Genomic DNA, 14,970 nt, shown 5'->3' on the forward strand with positions numbered 1-14,970 from the left:
AAGAGTCTGCCTTTGGCTCAGGTCATGATTCTAGGGTCCTGGGATCGAGTGCCACATAGGGCTCCCTGATCAGCAGTGAGTCTGTCTCTCCCTCTTCATTTGCCCTTCTGCCTGCTTGTGCTCTCTCTCTCGAAAAAATAAATAAAAATCTAATAAAAAAAAAAGAGTGAGAGAGGATACCAAGAAAAACAAATGACAGAAAGGGAGAAAACTGAGATTATAGAGAAATCTGAGATTATAGAGAAATACATACTACAGGGAAATGGGTGATAGATGAATGACAGAGTAAGAGGAAAGAATGACAAATAAGGAGATGAGAGAGGAGGAGAGAGAGCAGATAGCTTCTTTACTGATTTATGCAGCCATTTACTGTGGCTCCATACTAGACACTGAGGGTATAGAGTTGACTAGGATAAGGGGCCCTGTTTTGAACAATCTTGTTATCTAGTGAGATAAATCAGTTCTCTACCTCCCAGGAGCAGTAGTGGATAGACTTAAACTAGATTCCATCCTAGCTGGGAATGCCCCTCCCCGCTGTGGAACCACAGAAAATCCCAGCAGTGAAAGGCTTTAGAGGCCCAAGGCCTAAAAAAGTAGTCCTGAGGAGAACGGCCTTGCTGGGGAAAATGTGGGTTGAGTGGTAACAGGCCAGACACAGACAAGGAGGTGTGAGAGGAAGGGCAAAGGAAGCTGCTTGTCAAAGGTCAGGAACCAGAGCCACAGGTCAGCAGCACTGGCTAAGATTTATGGGCAGGAAAGTCAAGCAAGGCCTCCACTATTAACTATAGTGTTCTATTATGGGTTTCAGAGTACTCAGCAGGGAGGATCGAGGCACAAGAAGACCTTGGCGGAGGAGGAGGTGGGGTGCCTGTTCCAGAGTCTCATGCACAAAGCCATGACACTATCAGTCTTTCCAGCTACTATCACCTGGTAGTCACTCATTAACAACTGTGTATAAAGCAGATCATAGAAGTAATATGAGCCATGTGTGTGAGTACTATGTACTATGCTTCTAGGCACCGAGGGAGGATACAGTAGAGAACAGGGTACCTTTCCTATTCGGGGCCCTTCTTCTACATCCAGGATTCCTAAAGTTTTTCTGAGTCCAGGGTTTAACATTTGGGTGGTTAGCCTTGATACCACCTTCTCCCCAACCATCCAATCCCTCCCTGAGTTCTACTGAGTTTTCTTTTATATCTTTCTGGCTTCTCTCTCTCTCTCTCTCTCTCTCTCTTTCTCTCTCTCATTTTCACTGAGACTATTTCACATAATCACACTTCTCCTCCACAGAACCTGCCACCAACCCCTTCTGGTCTAGTCCAGGCCCTTAACACTTTATATCCATAATAGTGTGTCAGTCTGCCAGCCAGTCTCCCCTTATTCCACCTCCAGTCATTGCTTTTACTTTTTAAAGATTTTATTTATTTATTTGAGAGGGAGAAAGAGAGAAAGCATGAGTGGGGGGGGCAGAGGGAAGGGGGACAGATTCCCAGCTGAGCAGGGAGCCCAGTGTAGATCTCAATCCCAGGACCCCGGGATCATGACCTGAGCTGAAGGCAGACACTTAACCGACTGAGCCACCCAGGTGCCCCTCCAGTAATTGCTTTTAAGATTACACTGTGTCAAACACCAATTGAATTGTGGCATTCATCTATTCAAGAATCTTTACTGGCTCCCTATTTCTTACCCTGATCCACAGCAAATAGAAACTGGATCTGACTTTCAAGGTCATCTATAAGATAGCTTTACCCATCCAGCCCACTCTCCCATGGCTGTGCTCCAATCATGGCCTGCAACCAATTTTGTGTCTTTGCTGTTGGTTTCCCAACAGAATCTAGCACAGGCTCTGGAGATGGAGCACCTTGGTTTGAATTCCAGCTCCGCCATTTGGGAGCTCTGTTGGTTACATAGGTGACTTCAGTTCTCAAAAGCTCTAGTTTCTATTGCAGTTAAATGGGGGATAAAATACCTAATTTGTGCAGTTGTAAAGAACAAATGAGACAATGCATGTCAGTTGCTTAGAACACAGTCTGGTAAGCCCTCAACCAATTGTAGATATTATTCTAACTGTCTCCTTTTCCTGGGATCCCCCTCTCATTTTGTCAGTCTGAATCCCACCTGTTCTTCCAGGTGCTGCTCAAGTACTGTGTCCTCCCGGGTGCTTGTCCTTAGTAATTGAGTCCTCACAATTATGATGCTTTTATATTGCTTATCATCATTTCATCCCACCAACTGTATTATGTCAGTAAGCAAGAAGACAGACACAAGTAGACAGATCTTTGTTCATACCCTAACTCTATCACTTTGGATGTGTGATTCTACACAAGTCACTTAAGCCATTTGAGCTTCGATCTTCTTATCTGAGAAAGGGAACAATAGTCCTTACCTGGCTAGGTTATTGTGAGGATTAAGGATAATATTCTCAAAGCATCTGAGACACAACCTGATGCATAACAAGCAGTCAACAAATAATACATAGTCTCTAACTAGGGTTATCAGCTCAGACTTGTCCTTCTCGATGGTTCAAGAGTACTCCCACTGGGTTTGTCTACCCAATGTCAAGGTTCTGCTACACCACTCCCTTGCCACACTTTGAAACATAGCTTGCAAAGGTCCCTACTCTCTAGAGTTTCTCCAAGAGTAGGAAACAATCCAAAAGGAGACAGAAGCAAGGCAGTAGGGACTTTGGGACCATGGGAAGAAAACCCCAAACAGGGGGAAGAAAAATCCTAGCAGAGGAACTACAGCTGGAGCTGGGGCCTTTTAGTGCTAGTTTGGGAAAGGAGAGGAAACTATCTACAGGGTCTGATACTTGGTCTAGTATTATTCCTAAACATCCCTATACTTGGAGACAGTCCGTACTTACATTCCACTGCTAGCCGTGTGACCTTGGGCAAGTCACTTCCCTGAGCTGTAGATTCTTTATCTGTAAAATGAGGAAGATAACTATTCTTTACTCATGAGTTGTAGCCTGGGTTAAATGTGATCACATGTGTGAAATCACTTGGCAGAGTGCCTGACATACCATGAACTAAAAAACAAAACAAAACAAAACAAAAAACAAAAAAACAATGGGTACCATTTATTGAATACTTAAGCTATGTCAGGCACTAAGCACTTTGTATCCATTAGTTGATTCTGTCCTCACTCCAACCTTATCAGTAAGAGCTATAATTATCCCCACTTTGCAGATGAGGAAACAGAGACACAGAAAGCTGAACTGCTTTGCCAGCTTCAGAAAACTGAAATTGCTTTGGCATGAGGATGAGGCTTAGAACCTCCAGTCCTTTCTAGGATACACATGACTCCTCCTCCCCAAAGAGGGTCCTGTCTCAACAAGCTGGTATATCTGAGGCTCCTCTTGGCTCTTTCCACAAGAAGCAGTCAGAAAAGGAAAGTCCCAGTGGTCCTAGATTTAAACCATACCCCCTTTAGGCAGTGGGGAAGATTGATGAAGAGAAATAAGCAGAGAGGCAAGAAAATGCCAACCACCAACCATGCAGCTCCAGGCCAGGCATGGAAGGAATGACACCAGTGGCCTGCCCTTTCTCCCATGCTTGGCTCAGACACTGTCATTAGTACATACCCGACCATTCATTGTCCCAAAGTTCCTTCCTTAGGAAACAAAGAAAGGGATATTGAAGAAAGAAAGCTGAAGGGGGGAGAGGGGCAGCAGCCATGACTACCCGCAGTACCTACCATGGAACTTGTCCCTCGTGGGGAGATGGATTAGGAGAAAGCTGGGTATCCAATCAGCTCAGGTGCCCACGGACCCCTCCAGCCAGACCCCAGGGTTCCTTCCTGCAGGCTGGATCTTCCCTTAGCTGGGACCCATCTGCCTTCCTTTTAAGACCTCCTGAGATCATGGGCCATCAGCCCCAGCTCCTGAGTGTGATCCAAGGGCCTCAGGCACAGTCAGGTCCCAGTTCCAAGAACAGAGAGGAGTAGCATTGAAGGCAAGGTATGGTCACTAACCGTTGGACCTAGATGTGGCCACAGCTGTAGGGACTGAAAGCCAGTGTCAGAGAGCAGGACTGAAGGAGTGAAGACGCTGCTCCAGAAACCAGCCAGCACCCTGGTGGCAAAGGGAAGGATGAAAGGCAGTTCCAGCAGCATAAACAGCCCCCCTGTTCCCTACTCCAGCCTCCTCTGGGCCCTGACCCACCCCCTTCCACAGCTCAGGGGCCAATAAGGAAGCTGGGCCCCCAGCCACTGCTAGAACTCAGGAAAGGAGCAAGGAAATGATGTTTGGGAAAGATAAAGCGAGTGTCTAAAAAGAATTTTTAAAAATACACGTAAGTGAGAGAGAAAAATACCCCAGACACATACACTTAAAAGAATTCCTGTGCTTCCTGAACCAAGCTGACCCCACCCAGCCATCTCCGTAGGTCTGCTGGGCCCCAGAAAAGGGAAGCCCAGATCAGCCAAGGCTAGCAGCCTCCAGGTCCACAAGAGCAAGTAGGAAGGACTACCGCTTATTTTACATAGCTGGGAGCAAGTGACCTAGAGATTTTCCAAGGGTAAGGTTCTGTTGAGGCAGAAAGACTTATAAACCAGTCTGGGTCATATTTTACAGGGTCTGCACTTCCTATGGGCACCTGAGCCAATCCAGGGAAAACCTCATTTTGCAGCAGAGACCCCAACTCCAGAATAGTGGTGTTTGGAGTCAGCATCTCTTGCTCTGCTGTGAATTTGCTTGGACTTCTGACAACTTACTCCTCCTCTCTGAGCTTCTGTTTCCTCTCTGCAAAATAAAATGTTGACTCCATTGCCTTCCAGCTAAACATGCTCTGATGTAATAGTCCTGGGCCCCAGGCTGGGGCTTCAGATGACGTCCTCACAGACATGTGTGATAGCCAGAAACCAGAGCAGCCCCACGTGAGTTTCTTGTATATCCCAAGCCCCAAATCAGGCATCAGAGTTTAATTTCTCTCAGGGATTTAGAATTGGGGGTTGCCTTTTGTAATATTCCTGATCCCCATTCCAGTTTCCCTTGGCCTCTGGTCCAAAGTCCAGCAATTTCTGGCCCAAGAGGGCTTATATGGGTTCCCTCAGGACAAGAAGCATGCCCAGGCTATTCCTCTCTGGGGAAATCATTCCTGGAGCCTCTTCCCCTCTCTTCCGTCTGTACCATCTGGGGAAGTCTGGGTTGACTTTTGTCTACTCCCCAAAAGGCTGGTGCCGTCCAAAGAAGCCCACAGGCCACCCTTTGGTAGTTAGTACTGTATAGGGAAAGGCTGGGGATTTTATGGGCATATCAATCTGGCTTGGAGTCTCAGCTTCACCCCTCACTCCTGGTTTGGCCTTGGGCATGTCACAGGGCTTCAATTTTCTTACCCACCGGCATTCAATAATTGGCACCTGCTGTTAATGTTATCTTCTATCCCAAATAATAACGGGCAAAAGTACTGTTAATAGCAAGAAAAATAACTTTTTCAATCCAAAGGAAGATGAAAGAGAAAGGACTAGTTAAAAGAAGGTCCAAAACCAATGGTTACCAGAGGGGAGGTGGGTGAAATAGGAGATCGGGATTCAGGAGTGCACTTGTTGGGATGAGCATCAGGAGTTATATGGAAGCACTGAATGGCTATATAGTACACCTGCAACTAATTTAACACTGTATCTACATTGGAATACAAAACTTAATAAAAAAATTTTGAAAACAAAAAAGATTAAAAAGCCAAACCTTGTACTTGGGTACTCAGAGCTTCTCAAACTTTAGTGGGCATACTAATAGCCTAGCCATCCTGTTAAAATGCAGATTCTGAGTCTAGGTCTAGAGTAGGCTCCAGATTTGATTTTCTCACAAGCTCTACAGTAATGCTGCTGCCAGTGGTGTGATCACCATTCTTTGACAATGCACAATATGGTACCATTAACGGTACACTACAGGATAACCTCTGGTCTGAAAAAGCAGCAGGATAAACAGTCTCTTCTCCTGTCATTACTCAGGCCTCAGTGCCAGGCCTCCCCAATCTTCTGGTCATCAAGTGCCTTCCTCCTTCCACTCAGCAACCCAGCACAAAACAGTGTGATTCCCTGATGAGGCCTGCCGATCCTCACTTCCTAACAAAATAAAGAAGAGTTTGATGGCAGTCTGGCCTTTTCAGTACCGAGGTGAGGTTGAGGAAATTATAACGAGAGGTGCAATCATGTTTGTGGGACTTCCTGAGGTAGGGGAGGTGGGGAGGGCAGATGAGCTAGGGAGTGACCAGATGAGGTGAGAGGATGGGCAGGTAGGCACAGATAGCTTATACTTGAAAAATCCATAGGCAAAGGAAGATAAAAGAGGAACACAAGCCATTTGGCCAATTTGGGATTTGGGAAAGAAGCTGGGGGAGGGGTTGGGGGTGAAAGGGGATCCTCTCCCTTAGCAGGGCTGAGTTCCAGATTACATGACCAAGTATAACCTCCTACGTTTGGGGGAAGGTAAAGATGACTGCTTCCTTCTTTTTTTTTTTAAGATTTCATTTATTTATGTGTCAGAGAGAGAGAGAAACAGAGAGAGAGGCAGAGGAAGAGGCAGACTCCCTGCTGAGCAAGGAACCTGATGTGGGACTTGATCCCAGGACTCTGGGATCATGACCTGAGCTGAAGGCGGATGCTTAACCAACTGAGCCACTGAGCCATCCCAAGATGACTGCTTCTTTTCCAAGCACTCAGAAAATAAGAACTTGGCATGGCTGCAAGAGGAGGATGGGCACATGAAGGTGAAAGTGGCAGATAAGCCAGAAGCTAGCTCCCAGAAGAGCCCTCTGATAAAAACTTCTGAGAGATGAGGAGATGGAGGCAGAAGAATTCTGGAATGAGTGCCCTAGTGGGCTGTCACCCAAGTATCTTCTGACAGCACTACCTGTCTCAGAGCCTGGCTTCCAGCAGACCTGTCAAGCAATATGTAGAGGCAAACAGAGAAAGAGAACAATGGCTCTGCCCCAACCCAGGGCAAGAAGGAAAATATGGTCTGTGTTGCTGGGGATTATGCTTAATCCAAGGTCTGGGCCATAACCTGTTGCAGGCTCTTTCCTCTTTTGAAAGTATTTAGATAAGGAGAAGTACAGAAGAGAGTCCTTGATTAGCTCTGTTTACTTTCTGCGGTTCTTCCAGCGTCCCCCTGAATATCACATTCCACCTGCCCCACACGAAGGAGGCCAAACCCATTCTGGCCAGCTCAGCAGGAAGGGAAGCCTGTACATGGACCGGCGGACAGAACAATGCACAGCTTGTTTATCTGACAAAATAGGGGAAAAGCTGCTTGATTGTCATGGAGGGATACAGAGCTATGAAGGTCCACTCACATCCCACTGTTAGTGGCAGGGGGTGGGGGCTTGCAGCCTGGTGATCCAGAGACTCTTTCTTATTCCAGACCAAACCAACAGGAAACATGTATACGTGTGTGTGTATAATTGTAATGACAACTTTGACAACAGTGGCTTTCTTGTCAGTCTGGGGAAGTTATAATTTGGATCACCTGAAATGTGGGTATTTTATGTAGAAGGGGCTTTGGTATTGGTCTGCCTCCCCACCTTCCCCCACCTCCTCCAACTTCCCCTCACTTCTCTGAATATTCAGGTCAAGTTCTTTCATATAAATCCACTGGATCCCCCTCTCCACCCTTCATGCTGGTGTCCATCCATAGGTAAAAGGAAACCCAGGGTAGTGAATAAGAAAGGGGATGTTGTGGTGGAGAGACTCCCTCAAATGCTGTGGTGTGTGTCAGGGGGTGCCTTTTGGCTCTTCATGTAGACAGTGATATTTCATCTGATTTGACCTTTTGTCTTCATGTATCCATTTTTCACATTGAAATCTTTAAAACATGGGGACACCTCTTTTTCTAAAGGCTGGAAAGAGGCAAACTGTGAATGATGCAGGAGAGCCTTCCAAATAATAAGGGGCTAAAAAATGCTTAGTACTTTAGAAACATAGTACTTAGAATTCTCTTTCAGAGTGGGCTGGAGAGCATATTTTAGTTTTTCTATGTATAGTCTAATAAGACATACCCATCATAGACTGCTTATTGTCAGTGATCCTAAAGGCAAGGTGGTTAACAGTGCATATTACACAGCTTCTAAAAGCAAGGGAAGCAAGTCAAGAATCTGAATAATGAAAGAGAGTTTTTCTCACTTTCCTGTTACAAAAGCTAAGAGTGCCCCACCAGAGACCTGAAGGAGACTTCTGGAGAGCACACAGAGAAAATGACAACAGGTTCATAGAGCACCATCTTCTGAGTCAGCTTCTGCTATGATGCCCAATTTCCTAAACCAACACCCACAGTGATAAAGAAGGTAGAGGATGTTTGTCCTTCAGCTCTGGTTTCTATTAGTAGTATTTGTAGTATCCCATGGGAAGGAGGTTATGGGAATAATACAAAATTTCCTTTCTTCTCCCTTTAAGCCAAATATCTTCTTCCACTCAAACTCAGTATTAGAGATACCACTTTTCAGGGAGATGGTGGAACCCACAGAGGTTTCCCCCAAAGTCAAGTCTCAAAGCCCTCAGAATTACTTCTGGCCACTCTTCAACTCACCCCCACTAGTAAGGCCATGAAGCCTTAGGACGATAGCCAACAATAGTGAATACCCCAGTAGAACAAAGAACACCCACTCACTCTGCTTTGAGCAAACATGACAATGAGGAAGGGTCAATGTGCAGTGGACCCAGACTACAGTGAGCTAGGTGGACAGTAGTGGGAGATAAGGTTGCAAAAGTGCCAAGGCCAGGTCATTTCCAAAGGCCAAGGTAAGAAGCATACATTTAAATCTCAGTGCAGTGGGAAGCGAGTGGACATTGCTAATGTCCAAATGATCAAAGTTTTATAAAGATCTCACCTGGCTGATGGATTTAGGTAGGACAAGAGTAGAAGCCAGGGAACCAGTTAAAAAGGCTCTTGTAGGTAAGAGATCATGGTGGTTTTTTCTGGGGAGGAAGCAGTAGGGTAGAGAAAAGAAGCTTGATTAGAGATGTCTCAAAGAGGTAGAGCTGGCAGGATTTGTTGATGGATTGAATGCGGAGAGTGAGGGAAAAGGAAGCCATGACATTCGGGTCATCTGGCATCTGTACCTTCTTAGCACAGAATTCATTCCCGAAACTAAGTCATTAGTAGTGCTAAAAAAAAAAAAAAAGTTGGCAGTCCTCACCATTCTTTTATTCAAACATTGATGGAGTTTCCATCTACATTTAAGGTGCATGGAAGGGTACTATGGCACATGCCAAAATGAAGACTCAGTTTAAACTGGAGGAGACTGGAGAAGTCGTGCCAAGTTTTGCATAAACAAGAGGGGAGAAAGCAGGAATATGCTGAATGAAGAACGTACAGTTTCTATAAGGTGCATGGGAAGTAAAATTAAAATGACGGTGGGAATATGGCAGCCCATAAGTGTTAGGGTAAAGCATTTACTTTATATAACCCAAGAGGCAAGAGAGAGGCTTTGGAGGCTCCAGGATAGGACGGCAACATGGTAAAAATCAGTGTGTGGGGAGGGTTATTCTGGTAGCCACGTGTAGGACAAATTATGTGGATAAATAGTGAAAGCATAGAGAAGTAAGCAGGCTGGCACCACACATACGATAAAAGGTAGAACTAGAGCAGGACAGTGGGGGGGCAACGGAAGGGAAGGCTGGGAGGGAGGACATGAGAATCAGAATCAACAAGGTTGGACTACTGATTAAATATGAAGGAGAGAACGGGGTTAATGTGACCATGAAACATGTGGGAGAGCAGTGGTATTGTTCATCTAAATAGGGAAGTTGGAGCAGGAGCTGGCTTTGGGAGAAATGTTTGATTTTTGACAGCAGTTTGTTACATAGGCTGTCAAAATATGTAGACAGGCATGCCCAGCAAGAAGCTTAATGTCTGGGCTGCAGGGCTAGAAAGAGATTAGGGCAGGCTATGGACATGCGGTCATTATCCCGAGAGGAGGCAGCTGATGCTGCTGCATTGGATGTAACTGTCCGTGGTAAATGTGTGCAAAGAGTGTAGGGTGACAGGTCTCTACAGAACAGCTAGAGTTCAGGTGGGAGAAGAAAAGCTGATCAAAGAGACACAACAATAAAGTCATTTTCCAATGATATTAGCAATATGTATTTTTAAACTAAGTGTCCACCAAGTGGCAGGACACAGGCGTTCTTATGCATTGCTAGGTAGGAAGGGATATGGGTACACGCTTGCTGGAGGGAAATGTAGTGTAGCAAGAGACATCAAAATGTTCCCCGTGTGCTTGCTTCAGCCAACATACACTAAAATTGGAATGATATGGAGATTAGCATGGCCCCTGCAAAGGATGACATGTAAATTTATGAAGTACTTCATTTTTCTCCCCTGGAATTAGAGAACATTGCTGGTTGCATAACTCTGTGAATACACTGACAATCACTGAATGACACACTTGAAAGTAATGAATTTTATGGTATGTGAATTACATCTGTTTTAAAATGTTCCTACCCTTTGATCCAGTCTTTCCACTCCTGGGATTCTATCCTAAGAGAGCAATTAGAGATGCACACATTGATTTATGTACATTAAGTGTCATCTACTGCAGGGATATTTATGATGCTAAAAACAGGAATATTCTAAGTGTCTGACATTTAGGAAGAGTTAAGTGAAGTATCGTACATCTACACGAAGGAAAAATAATCTACCATTAAAAACCATGTTTCTCCAGACTACTTTATGATCCTGGAAAAGGCTCACAATATAATTGTAAGCCAAAGAAAAAGTATATAAACCTGTATGTAGTACCAGCCCAATTCAAAAAATATATATGCATGTACCTATATATTCATGTACAATCATACACATATTAAAAGTCTGAAAACAAATACACTAATATCTTCCCAGTAGGCATTTATCTCTATGTGGTGGAATTAAGGGTCATTCTTAATATTTCTTACACCTTCACAAAATTGCAAAGTTGTCTCTACACATGCATTATAGCTGAATGAGAAAGGTTTTCAAAGAAAAAAGACACCATTCTACATGGAGATATCATTTACCCTGACAGTTGTCTGATATAACTGTCTGATACATTTAAGTTAGGAATCTGCAATTATACTTGTCATTTCACTTAACTATTTCAAACATCTAGATTTCGCCCTCAGGTAAATCAGCCTAGAGCCCACCAACTAGCAAAATACTTCCCCAACAAATGCTTTGCTGCTTGGTAGTGCATTCCTCTGTTTATTTTACTACTAAAACAAAAACAAAAACAAAACCCAACCCTCCCCCAAACTAAAACGCCCCCAAACTAAAAAAATCCCCAAACCCCTATATTTGACAGTTTTTTACCCCAATATTAACACTGGAAACTGTTCTTTGCTGTGAGAGGTGGCCAGGGCTGGAAAAATAAGGAGCAAGTTGAAGGGAGACCAGGCAAAGGAAAGGGGTCAAGTCAAGGTCAGCATCATGGCTGTGCCCAGTGGGTTGAAAAATATTACTACTCAAGGTCTTCTTCTTTTTTTTTTAAAGATTTTATTTATTCTTTTCATGAGAGATGGAGAGAGAAAGAGAAGGAGGCAGAGGCTGAGGGAGAAGCAGACTCCCTGTGAAGCAGGGAGCCCAATGTGGGACTTGATCCCAGGACTCTGGGATCATGACCTGAACTGAAGGCAGATGCTTAACTGACTGAGCCACCCAGGAGCCCTACTCAAGGCCTCCTTGGCTATAGTTTCTTCCCAGGTGCCTGATGAACTTGGTTGGACAAAATTTCATGGAGAGGGAACAAGGCACAGGGAAATCTGGTGTGGGGTGCGGCAGCAAGTACCATTTGTGAAGACATCTAATTTCTAATATTTGTATACAGTTCACAAGGAAATTTCATACACACCATTCCATTTAATCCTTTCAACCACCTTATAAACTCTACTGCAGGAAAGATGAAACTCAGGTTCAGAAGCGAAATAAATCACACAAGGCTTGAACCCAAGTTCTTCACTTTCAAATTCCTTCGCTTTTTCCCTAAACAGTGGTTCTCAAAGTTTTTCTATAGATCAGCATCAGCATCACTGAGAACTTGTTTAGAAATGAAATTCTGGGGTCCCACTCTAGACCTTCTGGATTCGAAACTCTGGGAATCGGGCCCAGAAATCTGAATTTTAACAACCTCTCCAAGTGATTCTACCGCACACCCACATTTGAGAGCCATCACTCTAAAGAATGCTACCATGCATTTTAAAACAGATTTTCGAAGGAGGGCATGTATTGCATGGAACACTGGGTGTTATACGTAAACAACGAATCTTGGAACACTACATTAAAAACTAATGATGTATTGTATGGTGATTAACATAACGCAATTAAAAAAAACAGATTTTCAAGCAGCTTCTTTTATATACTGTCTGCTGGGCACCTGGGTGGCTCAGTCATTTAAGCATCTGCCGTCAGCTCAGGTCATGATTCCAGGGTTTAGGGACTGAGTTCCACATTGGGCTCCCAGATCAGCAGGGAGTCTGCTTCTCCCTCTATCCTTCCCCACTCCCTGTGATCTCTCTTTCTCTCAGTCAAATAAATAAATAAATAAATAAAATCTTTAAAAATAAACAAACAAACAAATAAAATACTGGCTGCTGGTGCTTTGACTTATGTGGGGTCTTGTCTTCCAAGGAAGCCTGGGAGCCTTTCTTCAACTGCCAGTGGCTGTGTATATAGTCGAGAGGGTTGCCTGAATAGAATTTGGGCTCCAGGGGCAGGAGGGAACACATTACTTCATGGTGAGGAAGGTCTCAGAACCAAGAGGGCAATTCCCTGCTCACATCATCTCTGTTTGAAGGAGATATGAGCTGGTGAGCCACTGCTATATATCTACCTCCCTTTCTGAAATTTCTCTCCGTGAAGGCTTTCCTATGGTTCCACAATGTCCTGCATGAGCCCCTGGGAAATTTTGTGATCTGATGTATTTACATTTATAAACCTCTAGTTGCTCAAGATTTTCATTTCTTTGGTTTTCATTTTTTTAATAGAGGCTTTTCCAAACAGCAATTTAGAAAAAAATGCAAGAATTGAAATAAAATTATTTTCCTTCTGGGGAATATGAATTCCCCTACTCATGCCTCTCAACTTACTCCCTACCCAGTTTCCTCACTGCAGGTAACTGCTTGCTCTCTCTCTCTCATGCATGCACTCCTGCACTCAATCATACACATTCCTTCCTCTTGGGATGGAGAATGAACAAATCAGTTATTTTTTTAAAAATTGGACTTGACTTAAATTGGATTTTAAATTTTGTCAAGGTAATGTTTGTAAAATTGAAACAAAACTCATACATAAATATAGATTTAATTCGAAAATACTAAAGCTAAAAGACAGAATCACAGAATGAAAATTTTAAAGTATTGTTCTTTGTTCTTTGTCCCCAGCATCTTGAATAGTGCTTGCTTGGCTCTCAATAATTGAATGAGTGAATGAATTCGATGCTAGTACCAATGTAAACAGGAAATATGAAAATACAAAAAAAATATTTCCCTTCCCACCTAGGCATTGAAAAATGTTGGGAGTCCACATGTTGGAATCCATGTTGGGAGTCCACAAGGATTATGAATTCAGAGCATTCAAGCAAGAAGGCTTTGACACTGGAGATATATCCTGTGGAACACTGAGAGACAACAGAACTTTAGGGAATCTTGACCTGCCTAGTACAGAATACATAATGTCTACTAACCTGCAGGTAAAAAATATGCATAAAGGAGGTCATGCTTGAGGTCTGATCTTGAAAGAAGGGTAGGGATTGACTGAGATGAAATGTACTCCTATGGAAGGAATAGCATGTGAAAATCATGGAAATGGGAGTTAAAAATGGTGTCCTGAGAGTAGGATGTAAGAGGAGGGGTGGTGAGAGGTAAGGCTAGAGAAGCAGGCTGGGCCAGAATATGGAAGAACTAAGTCGCCATGTTAATGAGTTTGGATGTTCCCACAGGCACTTGGTAGTAAGTGCAAGATTTTAAGTATGACAGTGGCAGAACCAGATTTTCATTTTGGAAAGATGTTTCAGTTGACATTTTGTAGGGAAAAAAGAGGCAGGTGGACCACTTGGAAATAAAAGTTATAGTCCAAGTGATCTCTGATTCAGGGACAGAGTGGAGAGGTATATTTGAGAATTATCTTGTCTGGGAGGTAGGACCAATAAATCTTGGTGTCTGAATGGACAGATGTGAGGAGTAAAGAAGAGGAGGGAGTCCAGAATATCTGCCAGATTTCTCACTTCAGCAAATGATTCAGCCTGTCACCAATACAAGCAAAAGAATAGGGAGGAAATCAATCCAATTTTGGACAAGTTGATTTTTAAGTATTTTTTTAAAGCAACACTTGCAGAAGGCAAACCATTCAAAGAGTACAAACAGTACAAAAAAAAATGAGTCCCCCACACTACTAGGGAAACCACTGTTAACATTTTCTTATTTATCCCCCAGTAGCAGTACGGTATAGTATTAAAAGCATAAGCTCTAGAACCAGACTGGATCTGAATTCATCACTGCTAGCTGTATGGCCTTGAGCTAGTTATTTAACATCTCTGCCTCACTTATATCATCCGTAAAATGGAAATATAAAAATAGAACACCAAAAAAGCATACAAGAATACTGTTCAGAAACTTGATGTTTGTGCTTAAACAGATAATTTCATATCTGTGTGTACTTTTTCACAACTTTTTAAGAACTGGATAGTATTACACCATGCAAATTTTGTTCAGTTTATTTAACCTTTATCCAGTTAATGAATACTGAGGTTGTGTCTATTTTTCTGTTATTACAAATAATGATGCAGTGAATATCTCTGTAATCTTTACATACAGATGATTATATCTATTAGATAAAGTGGAATTGTGGTTCACAGGATATGTAAATGTTTGTAATAAAGTCTCCTGAAATCCAAAGAGGTTATGGTAATTTGCACTTCCACCAACAATGTATTACAGCAATGCTTTTCAAACTTTAATGTGCAAACAAATCACCCGGGGATCTCATTAAAATGCAGGTTCTGATTT

At 43.3% G+C, this 14,970-nt stretch overlaps 1 protein-coding gene and 1 pseudogene across 4 annotated transcripts in view; one reads left to right on the plus strand and one right to left on the minus strand.

Annotated features, from left to right (window-relative positions):
• SHROOM4 (shroom family member 4) overlaps window positions 1-14,970 on the minus strand; it is a 209,866-nt gene that overhangs the window by 45,867 nt on the left and 149,029 nt on the right. The window contains exon 1 of one of the 4 annotated variants that reach the window (XM_032843056.1): window positions 3,700-4,093. The exons of 2 other annotated variants lie outside the window; for them this stretch is intronic. Coding sequence is in view for 1 of the 2 variants with exons in the window: in XM_032843055.1 (XP_032698946.1) it covers window positions 2,867-2,868 (2 nt within the window). In the remaining variant the exon portion in view is untranslated. Of the gene's footprint in view, window positions 1-2,866; window positions 2,890-3,699; window positions 4,094-14,970 lie in introns of those variants that run through there. One more of the 4 variants, XM_032843055.1, reaches the window with a different exon arrangement.
• On the plus strand, window positions 10,213-10,312 carry LOC116858332 (annotated as a pseudogene).

The sequence above is a fragment of the Lontra canadensis genome, unplaced genomic scaffold (genome assembly GCF_010015895.1).
Source record: "Lontra canadensis isolate GAN:19392208 unplaced genomic scaffold, GSC_riverotter_1.0 scaffold134, whole genome shotgun sequence".
Classification (NCBI taxonomy): domain Eukaryota; kingdom Metazoa; phylum Chordata; class Mammalia; order Carnivora; family Mustelidae; genus Lontra; species Lontra canadensis.